General features: G+C 38.2%; 3 protein-coding genes and 1 long non-coding RNA gene across 6 annotated transcripts; 3 read left to right on the top strand and 1 right to left on the bottom strand.

Annotated features, from left to right (window-relative positions):
- The first annotated feature begins 4,589 nt into the window (after positions 1–4,589).
- On the top strand, positions 4,590–5,833 carry LOC127379345 (uncharacterized). Its single transcript, XR_007888290.1, has 2 exons — positions 4,590–4,771; positions 5,340–5,833. It is a non-coding gene; the product is annotated as an uncharacterized LOC127379345 (long non-coding RNA).
- A 312-nt stretch (positions 5,834–6,145) lies between these two features.
- On the bottom strand, positions 6,146–10,446 carry si:ch211-212k18.15 (uncharacterized). 2 transcript variants are annotated; one of them, XM_051428646.1, is made up of 5 exons: positions 10,428–10,446; positions 8,645–8,780; positions 8,311–8,411; positions 7,677–7,850; positions 6,146–7,151 (listed from the first exon to the last, which is right to left on the bottom strand). In XM_051428646.1, the coding sequence occupies exons 2-5, from the start codon at positions 8,733–8,735 to the stop codon at positions 6,696–6,698; spliced, it is 822 nt and encodes a 273-aa protein (XP_051284606.1). In that variant the 5' UTR covers positions 8,736–8,780; positions 10,428–10,446; the 3' UTR covers positions 6,146–6,695. The 2 variants fall into 2 exon arrangements, with proteins under 2 accessions (XP_051284606.1, XP_051284607.1); XM_051428647.1 differs by lacking the exon at positions 10,428–10,446 and having other exon boundaries at positions 8,629–8,822.
- zgc:194655 (uncharacterized protein LOC794380 homolog) lies at positions 9,588–11,440 on the top strand. The gene is made up of 2 exons (XM_051428648.1): positions 9,588–10,149; positions 11,133–11,440. Exons 1-2 carry the CDS (start codon positions 10,005–10,007, stop codon positions 11,264–11,266), a joined length of 279 nt encoding a protein of 92 aa, XP_051284608.1. The 5' UTR covers positions 9,588–10,004; the 3' UTR covers positions 11,267–11,440.
- Positions 11,441–11,876: 436 nt separating this feature from the next.
- LOC127379258 (ubiquitin carboxyl-terminal hydrolase 17-like protein D) lies at positions 11,877–17,569 on the top strand. 2 transcript variants are annotated; one of them, XM_051428633.1, is made up of 12 exons: positions 11,877–12,355; positions 12,446–12,533; positions 12,632–12,731; positions 12,836–12,957; positions 13,136–13,206; positions 13,287–13,412; positions 14,002–14,097; positions 14,229–14,360; positions 14,453–14,575; positions 14,678–14,715; positions 14,916–14,956; positions 15,076–17,569. In XM_051428633.1, exons 2-12 carry the CDS (start codon positions 12,500–12,502, stop codon positions 16,362–16,364), a joined length of 2,172 nt encoding a protein of 723 aa, XP_051284593.1. In that variant the 5' UTR covers positions 11,877–12,355; positions 12,446–12,499; the 3' UTR covers positions 16,365–17,569. The 2 variants fall into 2 exon arrangements, with proteins under 2 accessions (XP_051284593.1, XP_051284594.1); XM_051428634.1 differs by lacking the exons at positions 11,877–12,355; positions 12,446–12,533 and having other exon boundaries at positions 12,641–12,731; positions 12,811–12,957.
- The last annotated feature ends 51 nt before the right edge of the window (positions 17,570–17,620 follow it).

The following is a 17,620-nucleotide window of genomic DNA, read 5'->3' as shown; positions in this document are numbered from 1 at the left end:
GTCTTGCATATTATTCTCTAAACAATACACTAAAGACTCAGTTCCATACTTCATTGTAATGTATATACTCTACAGAGTAGTTTCACCTTTATGATCAAAGTGACAAGTAGAAAAGTGTAGTCTCTGAGGGGTGAAAGAATCATAGAGACACACTGCTTTCGGTAGTCTTCCTATAATATTTCTACAGTCATTCAGTTGCATCTGAGCTGCTGAAGATACACCATGAGACCAAGTCACCTCTGTAACAAACCATTTTAGGGGAGACAGGACTTCAGAGACTTTTTAATATAGGTTTTGGTTAAGGACAACTCCCTGTTATAATATGTACAAATCAGCGACTGCTCATTACCCAAATTGACATTTTCATGAAGTCATCCATCACAATGTGTTTTACATAAAGACTGAAAGAGAGAGAAGACAAGTTGCTGTTGACTTTCCATAGATTTGCTTAATGAAGTTAGAGTATATTAGTGAATATCAGTGTAATCTTCTTTACTGCTGTACACTGACACACAACACTACAGTCTACAGAGCAGCATGATGATGGACAGGATCTTTGTGGGTGTCTTGTATCTCTCAGGTCAGTTAATTCTTCAATCGTTTTGATAGCTTACTGCTTGTTACTGTATAATACGCTACTACTAAGATAATACATTTCTCTCAGGTGTTGTCTTCACAAGTCCATGTAGAAATATTTTATTATAAGTACAGAAGTATCATCAACGAAAAGCACTTCAAGTATCAAAAGTAAAAAAAGGTATGATAATTACAGACTAGCAGAAAATGGTTGGAGTATCTCAAAATGGTAGATAGTACCTAAATGTTGTTAGTTACTTTCTTACATTGCAGTATTTTTTCTCCTTGATCAACATCTCTGGCAACAGACCACCACACCACAACACAGGAAAGGGTTACTACTACCCCATCTCCCGTAGACTTCAAATGACAACCGATCTGGTAAAAATTCAGCCTCGATCAATTTAGGGAGATAAATTGTGCTTAATCCATACAGTGACCTGCCCACAATCAGTCAGCTACTATTAGGTCTCATCCTATCTGTAATTTGTTAAATTAAACATTTTAAAGGCATTTTTAGAGTCATAAAAGATGATCAAGATTCAATAAGACCATTGAGAAATTGAAGCAATCTGTAATGTTAATAGACAGACTCAGACTGTGGATACAAAATGAACAAGTGAAGCACTTGTTCCACTCACAGGCTGGAACATCTTCTCCTCATGCCTTCCCCATCAGTACCACTTTGTTGTTGATCCTATGAATTGGACCGAAGCTCAGAGCTACTGCAGAGATACATACACGGACCTGGCCACCATTGAAAACACTGAAGAAATTAACCAACTTATCAACACAGTCTCATCCGTTGGTCACAAATCTGAGGTCTGGATCGGCCTGTACAGTAAAATCGACTGGAGGTGGTCAGACGGCTACAGAGGGAGTGGAGCTCAATATAAGAACTGGGACAACTATAATGACAATGAACCAGACTTTGGCTCAGCTAGTCAGTTCTGTGTGTGCTTTGGAGGTGATGGAGGGTGGTGGGATGATCTGTGCTCTGCTGAATATCCATTTATCTGCTACAGAGGTAAGGATACAGCATATTTTGATCTGGTAGCAAGTCATTTCAACATTCTGTGTGTGAACTCAACAATTCCTCCAAAAAATGAATTGGTCCAATGCTCAGACGCACTGCAGGGAGAACTTCACAGACCTGGTCACTGTGAGGAACAACACTGAGAACCAGAAGATCCAGAGCTTGTTGCCATTTTCGAGTGGAAACTGGGTATGGATTGGTTTCTTCAGAGATCCTAACATGTACTGGTCTGATGGGAGTCGTTCCACATTCAGATACTGGCGTGCAGTTAATAACCCAACTGACTCGATGAGTGTCGTATGTGGTGCTGCCGCTTTGCAGAGTTCAGGACAATGGAGTTTTTTACCCTGTGGAACTAAATTACCATTTGTCTGCTACAGCGCTCCACCTGGTGAGTGGTTCACTTCAGTGGAAGAGAGAGAATACTGCATTACATATCTGATGTTAAACTGTACTCAAACATGGTGCTCATTTACATGTATGAGTTTGGTGTCACATCAGTAATTCTGCAGCATGTTTTTCTTCTGTGTCTAAATACCAGTAATGAGGCAGGTAGTAAAGCTGAAGATCGAGGACTCCTCTGTGGATCTGAACGACCCTGCTGTGAAAGCTGATATCCTGAAAAAGGTGAGACTCCAAAATGCATACACCAGGACAGATTTAAAGTTGTTATAAAGAAGTTTGCAACTCTTTGCTTATTCAATTTGCTTTATGTATGTCGATGATAGCGTCTTGTGGTGGCTGTGTAAAAACCAAACTCCTGCAACAGAAGCCTCAACAGTGTAGAAAGAAAAACACACAGCAGATACAGAAGAGTTATTCATGATTGGGAAAATATTAATGTTTCAATAATGGCTGCCGTTTGTGTTTCCCAGTTCCAGGACAAGTTGAAGGAGAAAGGAGTGAATGGAGTCACCCTGAAGTGGAGAGAGCAGCCTGATGGGAAAGTCTTCCACAAGGAGAAACAAAGAAAAAAGACTGAGCTCTGAAATTTAAATCGAACTACACTTGTGTTTATCTGTAATCCATGGTGAATGTTTATTCTATATAATACATACAGTACACTATTGTCACTGTACTGAAGGCTTAACCAGAACCCTGAATACATCCTGTAGACTGTCATAGAAGAGTTTTTCCCCGTATTATCAATAGTGTGTGGAGTGTGTTTATTTTATTTATGGCTTTGGCTTCAAGTTTACAGTTTATGTAACAGTGTGATGAAACCATATTTACACATTTAACAAGCCAAACGTGCATACAAGACCAGAAGGATGTGCAAGAGGTGGGATCATAGTGAGTAATAAATGATGGTGTGAGCAAAAACTGGACATAAGCTGAGCTTTTTGAGAGAATTAAAGTGCAACACTGCCCTCTTGTGATCATCCCTTTGCTACATCCATCTTTTTATACAGTCTGTGTGTGAAACAAAGGAGAGAAGAGTTGTTATATCAAGTCGTGGGAATTTGGGTAATCTGGGACATTTGTTTCATTGACTTCTGTAACTTATTTTTCATTTCATCAACACAGACTTTTCTGAAATCCCTAACCACACCAGAAGAAAGAATGCAGGTATCATAGAGGAGACACGCTACAAATATTAATGTTCTTTGTGCCAAAAAACCCAAAACATTTCACCTGAGCTTAATAACCTCCAACATTTGTTTAAGGATAACACGTTTCTTTACTATGTGCATGCCAACTTCATTCGTTCATATAAACATATAAAAAGTATATTATATTTTTTAATTAAGAACTAAGACACACATAATACACATAATAATAATAACACAATATAGTAATATAGACATTATAGGTCATGGATGAACAGGTGTGTGTGTGTGTGTGTGTGTGTGTGTGTGTGTGTGTGTGAGAGAGAGAGAGAGAGAGAGAGAGAGAGAGAGAGAGAGAGAGAGAGAGAGTGTGTGTCTCTCTGTGTGTACAGAATATTGTCTCCTTCATTAGACTTACAAACCCTGAATAACTATGTATTCAACTTGGGGAAGCCCTTAAATGCATATTTGTCCCATCTGAAGAACTTAAATGATTGTCCCAAATCACCCAAAGCATGCTGTCCCACCTTATCACTTATATCTGATTGAACATATTGTGCAAAACTTAGACCACTTGAGATTTTCAACATCCTTTACTCCTTTTAAAAGAAAAGGTTTAGTGATTAGTTAGAATTTGCTTCCAACGTGGGGCGAGACTTGACTAACTTTCACTCCGCCATCTAACCAAATAAGAGACCAAATGTAAACAAATGAAGTCAAATGAGTTGAGAAAGAAAATGAAGTCATTTTATTCACACTTTCTCTACTGGTTTACTTTGGAATTTACTTGAGACCACCAAACATTACATAAGTTTGGATCATGGGGGTACCGTGTCTTCGAACTACACAGGACAGTTTAAAAATTGTTTAAATTAGCTCCACCTCCCTACTGTACTGTATAGAGGGAAATAGGGCCAATATTACCTGCATGGCTCTAACAACAACAACAGGGACACTGGAAGTCAGTCAGAGTTGGGGCACTGAGAGAAAGTCAGTCTATGTAGTGACGTGACACTAAATGCTAAATGCTTGACATTTGTATTGAATATTATTATAATATTATATTATAGAAGAATTATTATAATATTCTTCTATAATAGAAGAATATTATAATATTATGGAATATTAAATATTATTATTATAATATTATAGAAGAATATCCTTCTTTAATATTATAATAATATTAAATATTATTATTATATTAAATAATATTATTATAATATTATAGAAGAATATTCTTTGGCGTTTGTTTTGTGGGTTTGTAAGTTTTTGCATCTGCTTCGTTTCTGTGATTGCAGCATTTTTCTGTTGCTGCATTTTTCTGTTGTATTTGTTTTTATGGGTTTGTGTGTTTTTGGTTTTGCATCATTCCCGTGTTTGCAGCGTTTTGCCGTTTGCGGCGCGTTTGCCCTTGTCGGCCACCGTAATTTCCTGGTTAGATTAACAGAGTGGCAGAAACTGAGGAACACCACAGAGATGGTTGTGAGTGTTTTTTTGGGCGTTTATGGGAAGACGATCGACTTGTGCGACACTGAGGAGCAGTTTAAAAGCATCACAGTGCTGCAGCTGAAGGAGAAGATAATAGAGACTATTCGCCCTGAAAGCACAGGTACAATCCCTTTGGATTATACCTGCATAGCGGAAACAGCCATCAGTGTCAAACTGTATGCAGTCATTGTTGACCTAAAGTCTTGTGTGGATACACTGTCACACAGGTGGGAGTAATTAAGATACAAGTTTTACCTTTAACACAAGTGTTACCTTTAAGTCTAAGACAAGTCTCAAGTTACTGCGGTGAGATAGAGGGCTCATGTGTCGACCTGCTCTCATATAGGTTGCCAGGTTTGCAATGCACTATGCACTGTTTAAAAAAAACAAACGTCACTTCTCCCAATATCTGCAAATAAATATTAATATTAATCTGTCTCAAGTCATTAATACCAAGTTGAAGTCAAGTCGAGTCTTCTATCAGTGTTGGTCAAGAAAGTCTCTCATGTCCTCAAATTTGAGACTTGGGACTGACCCAAATTTGGTTTTGCCATTAGGTGGTTGCCAATGTAGGGTCATGTAGTATGACTTCAAGTCCAAGAAGGATGAATTAAATGTTGGTTTTAAGACTTATAAATCATGTTGTTAGTGCTTGGTTTTGACTTCCTCTGTGTGTATCATTGTCCTAGATGTATCCGTTGCAGCAGAGGCCCTGGAACTGATCTTCAAAGACAAGCTTCTGGATCGAAACTCTGCTCTGCTATCTGAATATGGAATCCAACACATGTCAGTCATTCGCCTACCTATATACCCACAAGGGCCGTCTGTGGATCCAGGAGAGGGAGACCGTGGGATGGGTGACAAAGGGGGCAAAAACCGAAGTATGGAGAAGCTGTTTTTTTTTTAAAACCTACTCTCGATATGTCTGTTCCCTACTGGGACGCATTTTAGTAACACTCCAACGCTGCACTTTTTATTTAACTGTTTTATTTCAATAACTGCTGTGTGACCAACTGATGTGACAATTGACACACTTTATTTGTAATGACCTAAAAACAGGTTGTTTGACTTATCAGTTTCTGTAAAGGATCATTTTCAACCCCAGTGAATTTATCCCTAAATCCCTAACTCATCCCTAACTGTTTGAAAAATATGTTTGTGTTAATAAATGATGATGAAGCCATTTTTTAAATGTGTCATTATGTTTGTTGGTAAATGTTTTAGACTTTTTTGGATATTAAACCCCTTTTCTAGACTTCTCATCAGTATCAATATTGTTCAGTGTTATTTTGGGTTTGACCTATAGAGGGTGCTACAGCTCTTCCTGGGCTTCTGTAAAATTCATTCACTTTTGTTCTGCATTAGAAGTGTTACACATGAACACACTTCTATACCTGCGTGGCTACACTACATGACTATATATAAAATATGTATTTGATATTTTGAATTTTATATTGCATGTGCTACTGTGTGTTACTAACTCAACAAACAGGAATTCATGTATAAAGATGAACTTTATTAGGTGATGCAGTTATTAATGAAACTATTATTGAACAGTAGGTCGTTCAAAGGAAGCAGCCTTTGTGGAAATATTCAAAACATAACAAAATCAGAAAGTACAGCAGTAATGTTCACAACATAAATGAGCAAATAAACCTACAAGCTGACACTTTTGGCTTCAGTTACATGAAAAATCTTCTTTACAATGAAAGAAATCCTACAGGAAAAGTACAATATAATGTGACAGAATTGGGCTGTAAGCTCCCCCATTTTTACTCGTCACTGCCGCTGGTTGCAAAAAAACAACATGGCGACCAACTTTCTCCTTTACTCAGATATGCTATTTGCAAGGCTTGTCTAATGTTGAAAAGACAACCGCATTTTAAAGATAGTTTAGAGATGAAAGCGACATACAGCATATAAAGTCACATCCTAAGTTAGCTAATGGAAGCAAAATGCTAATCTACATAAATTTTTAGAAAGTTAGTTGCATCCATTAAACAAAAGGAGAAAGTGGTGGGACTCAATAAATGATCAATCCCTTCCTATTCTCTGCGCCAAACAGGTATGGAGGTTTGTCTGGGGGCCACACCATCACTGCAGGGAATGAAGTAAGAGCTCGTCTTCAGGCACTCTGGAGTGAGTTTCAGACACATAAAGCAGAACTCAATCTGACAGCGAGGACAGATGATGTTCTTACAGGCCGTTCTGTCGTGCTCCACCTTCTGACCACAGGTGGGACACGCCCGGATGGAGGGACATACAATGTCCCCCTGCACCTCAGGGAGGGTGGTGGTCTTGCAGTTCTTCAGAAGCTCGAGGTCGTGGTTGATGCAGCCGTCATTGTCGCAGCGGTCAGAGCGTGGAGCTGCACCTTTCCACGGCTTCAGACATTGCCAGCAGAACTGGCAAGCTTTCTTCTTGTCTGCTATACAGATTGTGCACTGCACGTTGAGGTTAGTCAGGTCCTCTCTCTCTACATAGGTTTTGCATCCAGGACACTGTTGGAAACAATGTGAGGAACATTAAAGCAATAGTTCAACATCTTGGGAAATACACTTACAAGCTGTATTGTCAAGAGTTAGATAATTAAATTGATACCAGTCTCAGTTCTAGCTGCTAAATATTTAGCTGGAGCCAGCATCCCTTTAACTTAGCTTAGCATAAAGAGTGAAAGCAGGGGGTATCAGCTAGCCTCGCTCTGTCCAAATGTAACAAAATCTGCCTTCCTACAACTCTAAAGTTCACTAATTAACATACTGTATCTCGTTTAGTTGAATCTGTTCAAAAACTGACGAGTTCAAATACTGTTTTACATGTCAGACTACTTCTGTGCCAAGTGGTTTAAAGTTGATAGGCAGATATAGGCATATTGGGAGTGTAGATATTGGCTACTTATTTCCAGCCGTTAAGTGTTGAGCTAAGTTAAGCTAACTAGATGTTGTAGCAACAAACAATCTGTGCTCAACTGCCAATTAAACCAGTCTGTATTTTGTTCAAGGCAGAAACACCTCTGGGACACTCACTGTTTTGAATTCACAGTATTCTGTAGCAGCCAGACGGGCGATGTTCTCTTCAAAGTACTGCATCTCTTCAGCTGTCAGCACTGCCAGCCTGCGCACCTCTTGATACGGCCAGACTGCATCACACTTTTGCAAAGTGCCGTTCTTTAAAGCAGGGCACTTAAATTTGTGATGCCCCTGAAATGAAAAGGACAGATTATGTTATATCGACAGTCGAACATGCAGCTATGAAAACTTGCTATGAAGCTCAATAAAGCTGAGGGGAGCTGCAGATTCAAGTGAATATTCTTTTATTGTGGGTTCATCACTACGAGCGAGCCCTTTCACATTCACAAAATACTGACACTTTAATAAAGGTTTAACACAGAATAATAAACCAGGATAACATTAAATGTCCTGTTTTACAAAAAGCCAGTGTGACATTTTTAATCTAGAGGGAAGAAGAGATCAAAACGTAAAATTTGGTAGTTTAATAAGTTGACAAAATGCCCCTCAGACAGGAAAAGGGGCTTTTTTATTGGTGGTATAATTCAGTGGCAGAAACAACTGGAAAGTAGTTGTTAGATTGGAAGTTAACTCCTTTACCATAGAGAGAACACACAATTCTGTGTACTATAAATTAAATGGTGGAAAGTACCTGATCCAGCAAGCTGCGACACCACCCAGTGAGAGACTCTGGGGTGACGGCATGGCCGCAGGACATCTCTGCTCTGAGACACAGGTCTCCTTCCTCTGGGGCTGAGGAGAACAACAACAAGAGCAGACATTGAACTCACCATCACAATCACATAAACTGCACATCCTGCAGGGGGAGAACTGAGCCTTTAATTTGCTTAATTTGGTCAAACCATTGCACATAAGGTGATAATAAAGCCATTAAACGTGGTATAGGTACAAAGACCAAACATGAATTAAGGATATCTTGCACAGTGTAACAATATAATTGCGTTTCTACCATTTTGAATGCTTACGTAGTGGATCCAGATCATCCGGCCTGTTGACAAACTTCAGAGTTGTGTCTTTCGGGTCGTATCTCTTCTCTTCCTGACCCTGAGTAGTCATCTTGTTTCAGCTGCTCTGCTCTCCGTCAACAGATTTCTTCTCTGTCTGCACTCATAACACAAGCAGCAAACACTGAAGCCGACCGATGAGTCACCCTCACTGACTGACTCCACCAAGAATGTTTTAACTTTCACTTTCCACTTGACTGTTATAAGAAGTCACGTGAATGCAGGATTGTAGGACTGGATTCCCCCTTTCTGTAACATTATATCACATTTGATTTATTTTTTACACATTAATGCAGCTGACAGCATTGCTTTTATGACCTTATTTGTGGGGACAAACTTGTTGTACTATCATTGTTACTCCATAGTTTTGAAGCTGTAGATTAAAAAAACACCTGAAAACAATTTTGTAATGTTTTCATATACATATTAATCACTAGTGTGATAACGTTAATACATTTTTGATTTTTACCACTTGGTTTTATTAAACAGTTTCACAGCAGGCAACCGGTAAACGAACTGCTGTGGCCAGATGCCAAACACTGCTGAAGTATCAGGTGATTTCCAGCTGACACTGAAGTTGACTAAGGACATGCACATTGATTGTTTTAGGTTACTTATGATGTCGACTACTGGACAAACTTGAACGTGTCCAAAGTGTGTAAATGACAAATACAACTTTTAACTTTTACTTTCTACACAAATATCTGTACTTTGTACTTATTAAGTCTTAAAAACAGGCTGGTTACTTTAGTTTTAATGCAATTCTGTTATTATAAATTGCATCATTCCACCCATTAAGACCGGTGCATATCACACATGCGAGGCGTGGCATGATGAAAACACTGAAAACAACACAAGATAGGCAGACAAGAGAGATTCACCTTATTTTTAGTCCTTCAGAAAAACCAAGAGAGTACTTTTTACTTTGAGCATGTCAGGCCTGTACTTTTTCACTTTTCCTTGAGTAAAGAAGTTGAATCAAATACTTCTGAAGCTTTTTGTGGCAGGGCTGGATGTTGTTGTGGTGTGTTTGAGTGCAGGCAGTAAAAGCATAATATAGCTATAAAGGAAAAGATGGGTTCAAAAGTCGAGTTGCTGTGAGATCTCCACCAAAACAACACCTCAACCAGTAACAGAATAAATTGCCTTCCTTTAACATGTTCAACTAATGCATTTTCAGACGAAAGTGAAAGTATCCTCGGGCTCTCTCTCACGCAAGACCACGTTGATAAAAAAAAACAACACCACCCTGAAGTAGCATTACCTCCCGGCGGCAGAACCGTGAAGAAGGCAGCAACCTGCCCACACTAAACAGCACAAAATGGGCAAAATTTACCAGGTCGTGGTGCATGGACTACGAGGGGAGAAGATGATGATCGACCTCTGCAACACAGAGGAGCAGATGCAGAAAATGACAGTGCTGCAGCTGAAGGATAAGATAGCGCAAAGGCTCCCTGAGAGCGCAGGTAAGAGCCAGTTCAAACTGCAGCCATATGACATATTTAAGCGAAACAGGGGTGTTACAATATGATTTCATTTCGTGTTTAGGAGCTAAATCTAACTTTTGATGAACAGAATGTGCCCAGATTTCTTCCATGAAACGAGGCTGACCTTGCACTCCAAGTGAGCATAGGTTTAATAGTTTGCAGTGGTGGAAGAAGGCAGATTGTTTACCTCAGGAAAAGTAGCAATGACACTCTGCTACAAGTAAAAAAAAACATCCTGCATTAAACATTTTACTTACTAACTTACAGAAGACTCGACAGCTAGATGAATCAAAAGTAAAACTAGTCAACTCATTATGCAAAATGTCTCCCTTCAGACTTGCGGTTATTATTAGCGATGTTTTTACATGTGAGCAGGATTTTAATGCTAAATGTTTCATGTGGTTTGTAGCGTTGGAGCTACTTTATCCTACTTCATATATTGTTAGGTAGTTTAACCAATAACAAACATATAACTCACACACACACACACACACACACACACACACACACACAATATTGTAAATAAAAACGTCTTCTATGTCAGAGGGCAGCAGTATGCAGTACATGGATAAAGTATATGAAGTATAAAGTAGTAAAGCGTGAGTACCTAGAAGTTGTATTTAAGTAAAGTATATGTATGTTTTTATTTATTATTTCCCTACTCTTACTGTTTTTTATACTGTTTTTTCTCTATCCACTTTGCTGCTGTAATATTGGAATTTCCCCATTGTGGGACAAATAAAGGAATATCTATCTATCTATCTATCTATCTATGAGTATGTACTTTGTCACTGGTGATGAACAGGTCATTAAAACTAGGATTGATTTAGTTGGAAAATGGAAGTTTTGCGAGGTCACTGACACCGTTGAAACAGCAGTTCTAGTTTGACACACCATTACTAGAAACCAGTTTTAAGTGATATATGACTCTTCTGTTCCTTTCTGTCTTTCTGTGTGTGTAGGACAGGATAATCTGCGGTTGATCTTCACAGACAAATGTCTGGATGAAGACACCTCGCTGCTGTCTGAATTTGGAGTCCAGCACTTGTCCGTCATCCAAATGGTGATGAAGGTTCCTGGAGGTCTGAAGGCCTGACAGAGTCCACCTCCTCCTGCAGTTGTCAGCCAACGCTGCCGCCGCTGCTACTACTGCCACTTCATATAACCGCTCCTTATGTTGTTTACAGCTGAACTGTATATGTGTTTGCAATAATACTTTAATGTTCCTATGTTGCTTCTGATGTCTGAAAATAAAAAAAATTCTTTCTAATGCCTCATCTTTGATTGTGCAGATGTTATGAGGCCTATACTAAACCCTACACTGAAGCCGCATCAACATCAAATACACATAAAAAGCATGGGCAGGCTGAGGGGCCCTGAGGGGCTGCAGCACCCCTAAAATCTGGCATAATGAAAAAGATTAGTTCAATATGTTTAATATTTAAACTTGTAATATAAAATAATGACTTTCTGCTCTTTTACTGGAATTAACAGGTACACACTGGTATTTATGGCAGGGAATTTGTGTAAAATGTTAATAACTATTAAATAGGCTATACATTATCCTGATTTTCTCTAAGCACCCCCAACTGAAGTCTCACTGATGTTTTCTGAGAAATAATGTGCAGCCTATCCGAGGTGATCTTAAAATGATGAACATAGACCACCGTGGGTCCCTGCAAGGGCTCTGGCAGTCTGTATTAACATAAGGAACATAGATGATCCCAATGTGTGAAATACGTTCCTTAAACTGTCCAATTAGTTTAATTTTACAGTTGTTGGATATGGATATGATATGCTTCAACATAATCCAAAAGTGGGAAATGTGGCATTATAATCACCATATACGATCATTTTGTTACCAAACTCCTTCTTTCAGTGGCCGAACTACAACACAGAATAATCTTTTTATTTATTTATTTTACGACTGGATCAGTAAAGAGCTATTTCCGTATATTGTCCACTAACAATGTCCCTGTTTGGCCTGTGAGCCGTCTGTTAATAACGACACAATTTCCGACACGCCCTGAATGCAGCATTGCAGCAGGCGATAATTGAAACAGAAAGTGCACTCATACAGGAGACAGACACCCTGTCTTTATGCGTCCATTAGAGAGAGATTACAGAGAAAATAACTTGTATAATAAACTGCGGGAATGTCTATTGAAGTGTGAATCTTACAAAGGTAGGCTCGTGTGTTCCTGCATTTGTGTTTGTTTCCAAAACAGCTGTGTGATTGATTTATTGTCAACAATTGACTGCAAACCCTTTGCAGCTGACAGCAGTGAAGACGTGGACTGGAGTCGAGTGGAGTTAAAGAGAAACTAATATGAATGTACTGAAAAGAGCTCCCTCCACTCCAGGTAAGATATACCTGCTGTTATGACGGTTTAACATCCACAGTAATGGTGTGAAGATAAGACAGCTTTGCAATTTACATGCATTCATTTCCTCCCAACAGTTAAATACAATGGCTTGTTAAACCAAGGAGCAACTTGTTACTTGAACAGTGTGCTGCAGGTGATGTTCATGACCAAAGACTTCACAGAGGCTGTGGAAAGGTTTGTTACAAACTCCAACTTCATACCATAATGCATTTAATGTTTGTGAAGGCTATAGTGCATCTTTGTATCTCTTAAGAGCACCATGTGTTTACTTTGTTTAGGTACACCAGTGAAAATCCTGACAATGAGTTTATGGATCTTCCTCTTAAAGAGTTGTTTGATGATTTAAAAGGACATAGAACCTACACCTATAAAATCACGAAGAAGCTGGGCATCGAGAGAGGTACAGTATGTGTTCATGTATGCAGAACAACACCTTTGAATAGGCAGCCTGTACACTTAAAGTGTCAATACACAGTATTTTTCTTTTGTTTTGTTTAGCTTAGTTTTGCCTCATAAAGGATAAGGTTTCACATTTATTTGAAGGAATACACATTGATTTCTGCCTCTCTCCCCCTCAGTGTATGAACAGCAAGATGCTGCTGAGTACTTTGAGAAGATTTTAAATCTGACCAGTTCTGAGGCATCACAGGTAAAGACACCATCAATATCCAAGATAATCTTCGCATAAAATGTAAATTTTTTCCAGTCTCTGTATTTTTGTGCTTTCAGATCTTTCACGGACTGTTGACACACAGGACCAAATGTTCTACATGTTGTACAGAGACTGACACTGATGGGGCATTTTGGCATCTTCCTCTTGCATTGGTGAATTCCAACAGTGAACACTACAGTGTGGTAAGGATCTGACAACCTGAAATCTATAAAGCATTTTTCTATTGCCAGGAGATATTCATTAAACTAAGTATATAATTTTTTAAGGCTAGCATCTTTGTCAGAGATCTAATCAGCTGGGTGAAACACCATTAACAGCAACATTTGTGATTTATCAAAAACTGGGAAATATTGCATATATTGTGTCAGAGCCAATCCATCCAAAACAAATACAGGTAAACTTTACATGGAGCAAAGGTAAACATTATCCACCAATATACTTCATCATGTAATGAAATGTTAACAGACAGAGATGGACGTCCTTAAAGAATAATTATCTCATGATATTCAGTCCTGCAACTACAGCACATGTTCCAATAACTACTTAAATCTCTATATTCCAGATGTGCAGTATACATACAAATCTTGCCAATACTAGTTTCTCTTATTATGCACCTTTCTGATATCAGGCAACCTTTTAAACTGAAGTTAAATGAATAGCATATAATTGGTCTTATTTGTTACAAGTATATGATTAAGAAGTGATAACTGGAAAGCATCAAAAGCAGTGTTTATTACCCGATTCTTGTTTGTCTGGCTTTGTTTTCATTAGGTGGATGGCATTGAAGAGTATTTCAGAACCACAGAGTTCAGTGGAGAAAACCAGATGTACTGTGAGCACTGTGATGATAAATCTGATGCTACTACTGTGAGTAATGACACATTAACTGATTTGTCTATGACTCTGATTTTGAAGTGACATTATTAAGAGTTGATGGTGTTGTAAATGTATGATAATAACTTGATAAAACATGTTGGGGATCTGTGTTTTTAATTCAGCAATCTGTAATAAAGCGTCATCCAGAGGTTTTGATGCTGCTGTTGAAGAGGTTTGAGTTTGACTACAGCTACATGACATATATCAAAATCAACTGCATTGTGGATGTTCCCTGCACTTTACAGATACCAGAGGTATATATACAGGATATTTTACTGTTTTATCAGAACCCATTTATTTTTAATTCCTGGTGCTAATGTCTGTCATTTTGTCTCCTGATGATCAGAATCAGACATATGAACTGTACGCAGTTGTGGATCATTTTGGAGATCATAGAAGTGGACATTACACTGCAACAATCAAGGATGATGAGAGATGGTATAAATTCGATGATACCAGAGTCTCATTGGTAAGACTGATCACTAACTCCGGTGTTGTTCAAAGTTACATATTACAGGGCAAAAAAACCCTGATTCATCACATTATGTTTGATTATTCTTTTCACCAACAGTCTGATTATCAGCCATTCCAGGTGGACAACTTGGAGACGTAAGTTTAAGTCCTTTTATTTCATGCCTACCATAAATGATTTCTAAAGTTTTTTGGATTGAGTATATCTACAGGATGCATAACAGTGCATGTACAACAGAAAGCCCCTGTATTAAACACAAGCCATACATGTACATTTATTTGAAAATAACTTTTCTTTAATAAAAATTAACCATTTCTTTTCACATTTCTCTCCCTAGATCCAGCAGTGCTTATCTTCTGTTTTATAGGAGAAGGAAAGGTAAGATGGCAAACATTTTCATTATGATTACTGATGTGAAATGTAAATGAATGCATTCAATTGTTTGGTATTTTATCTGAACTTATTTTATAACTTTATACCTTTTTATATCTTCCCAGTGCATGCTGCAGATACTTGTACTCAAGACATCAGGGAGGTGTCTCCTCCTGGAGCTTTCCCATCTGATATAGTTGATATCTATGACCAAAGTCAAGATGTAAAGAAGAGAAGGATAGAGGGGACTGAGATGGCAGCAGAAGCGGGTAATGACACTGCAGAGGCTGTTTCCTTCAACAGAAATGAAGAAACAGAAATTAAAGATGGTGTTGGGTCTAGAGGAGTGGAGCTACCACCTGGGTCCTGCGTTAATGTGGCAGAGAATGGAGTTCATAAGGGGCAGAGCATACCATGCAGCCAGGACTATAAAGAGGAAAGAAATTATCAGAGTTATTCTCAAGATGCTCATGACAGAAAACAGAGTGATGAGGAGAAAATAATAATGCATGATAAGGAGGACATGGGAGGAAATGCAGAAACCAATGAGCAGGCAGTAAAAAAGAGAAAAACCTTTTCTAGAGAAACTGAACTTGAAGAGATTGTTGAGGATCAGGGCAATGATAGTGGAAGACCACATGATGTTAGACAGAGGGGACCACAGGAGGGTCTGGAGGGTTGTGACATACACAACACATCACATCACAATCAGAAGCAGGAACAGGAACTCAGCAACATGAATGCGAGAGAAGAATATCCTCAACAAGTTTGTGTGCGAGTTGAGGACATGATGGATGTAAACAGAGACAAGGATGGAAAGATGTCAGGTGATGAACAGTCAGGAAGGAGAGACCTCAACAGGGACGTAGAGCATGTCAGACAGGAAATCAGTATAAAAAATAAAGATATTGCTGTAAAGACCAAAGAGCAGGAAGAGACAGGATATAACAAACCTATTCAGGACAGAGCAGACTCTTCTCTTAGACAAAGAGGATCTGCAGGAAGCAGCAGACTGACTGAGAATCAGGGAGTTGACAGTGTTGAAGATGGAGTGGAAGAAAGACGCGGTTCAAAGAAGACAAAAACATATCAAGTTAAGATAATTGAGGAAGAGATTAAGGAAACTCCCAGTGGCACTCAAAGAAGCTGTGAAACGAAACACATTGGAACAGTAGAGGAAACTTCACAACGAGACACTTTGTCAAAGCCTTTTCGCAAATTAAAACTGAGTGAGTCCCTTTTTCCAGGGCTAAAGAAACGTGGAACCAAAAGAGCCAAAAGAAATGCAGAAGAGGAGAATGAGACAGACACTACAATTTATTCAACTGCTGGAAAAAAGAAAAAAACTACTGGCTGCATCCCAGGTTTTCCAGGTTGTAAAAACAAGAACAACTCAGGATCAGACTCTGACTAAGATGAAATACATACTTTGTCCAGGACAACACAATAGTTATTTTTGACTGAGTCATTATGATGATCCACAAGATTTCATTTTTAGGTTTTGATTGATGCGTTTTTTTTTTTTTTTGGTTAATGCAGTTTGAGTGTCTGTTGGAAGCACTCTTTTGTTCCTTCAGTCTGGTTCAATCTATTCAACAGATCACTTTTTCAAAATGTTGGCGTCACTTCCTGTTTTCCACAGGATTGTTTCTGTGTAAAGAGCAGCAAATGTTAAAGATTTAAGAGAGAGAGGGTTGTTTTAGGTTAAAGTACTGATTTATTGTGACAGTCTGTAATATGAAGTAAGACAATAGAAACCTTAATACAAATGTAAAGTTAAAGAAACACAAGATCACATTTTTGATGGATTTGAAATCACCTTATATAAATTTACAGTTTATAGAGTTAAAGACGTACCGACCTTTTACATTTTGTTTTCAAAATAGAGATATAGAGATATATAAATAGATGCCGTGTATGTTGCATCGACAAGGGATTGTTGGAGAATTCTAATTCAAATGTAACGATATTTTATTCAATTTTTGATTTAAATTTTGTTTGTTTTAGTGTTTTACTGTAAAATCATACAATTATTTTCAATTAATTAGGTCTATTAGTCTCAGTGTTGTTTATCAGAAAGCACTTTCTGTACTTTTACTACTGACTGGTATCATAGATGCTTTAGATTTTATGTTTATCACTTTGAACTGAAATATTTATGTAATCTGTACAATTCTGATGCTGATTTGAAGAAATAAAAAACTAAATAGGGAGAAAAATGAAACAAATACTTGGATGAACACTGTTTCTGTGGAAAGTCATAAGTTATTTTATGTATGTTGCCTAAATCACAAATTTACCTCAAAGGGCTTCACAATCTGTATGACATATATGACCTCTCTATTATTAAGAAAACTCCCAGAAATAGTACAATTACAGGAAACCAAGATTAATAATATAATAATCACCAAAACTGTTACTTTTGTGAGCAGAGTCTGGTATTGACAGCAGCAATCTGTGAGACTGTGTTCAGGATTATTAGTCACCCTCACTGTTAACTTCCACATGGTCAGTCTGATTGTCACATGTTATTTTGAATCCTTGTTCTACCAGTTTAACGTTACCTGGGAACTGATCTGAGAACACTTTGTACAAAGAAATACATATTTGAGATATAAATACCTCTGTCTGTGTTGTGTCACTCTTGAAGAGCACTGAGATTTAATTTTC

Source organism: Dicentrarchus labrax, unplaced genomic scaffold (assembly GCF_905237075.1).
Source record: "Dicentrarchus labrax unplaced genomic scaffold, dlabrax2021, whole genome shotgun sequence".
Lineage (NCBI taxonomy): Eukaryota > Metazoa > Chordata > Actinopteri > Moronidae > Dicentrarchus > Dicentrarchus labrax.
The sequence above is the reverse complement of the archived record's forward strand: the minus strand, read 5'-3'. Positions and strand labels throughout refer to the sequence as shown.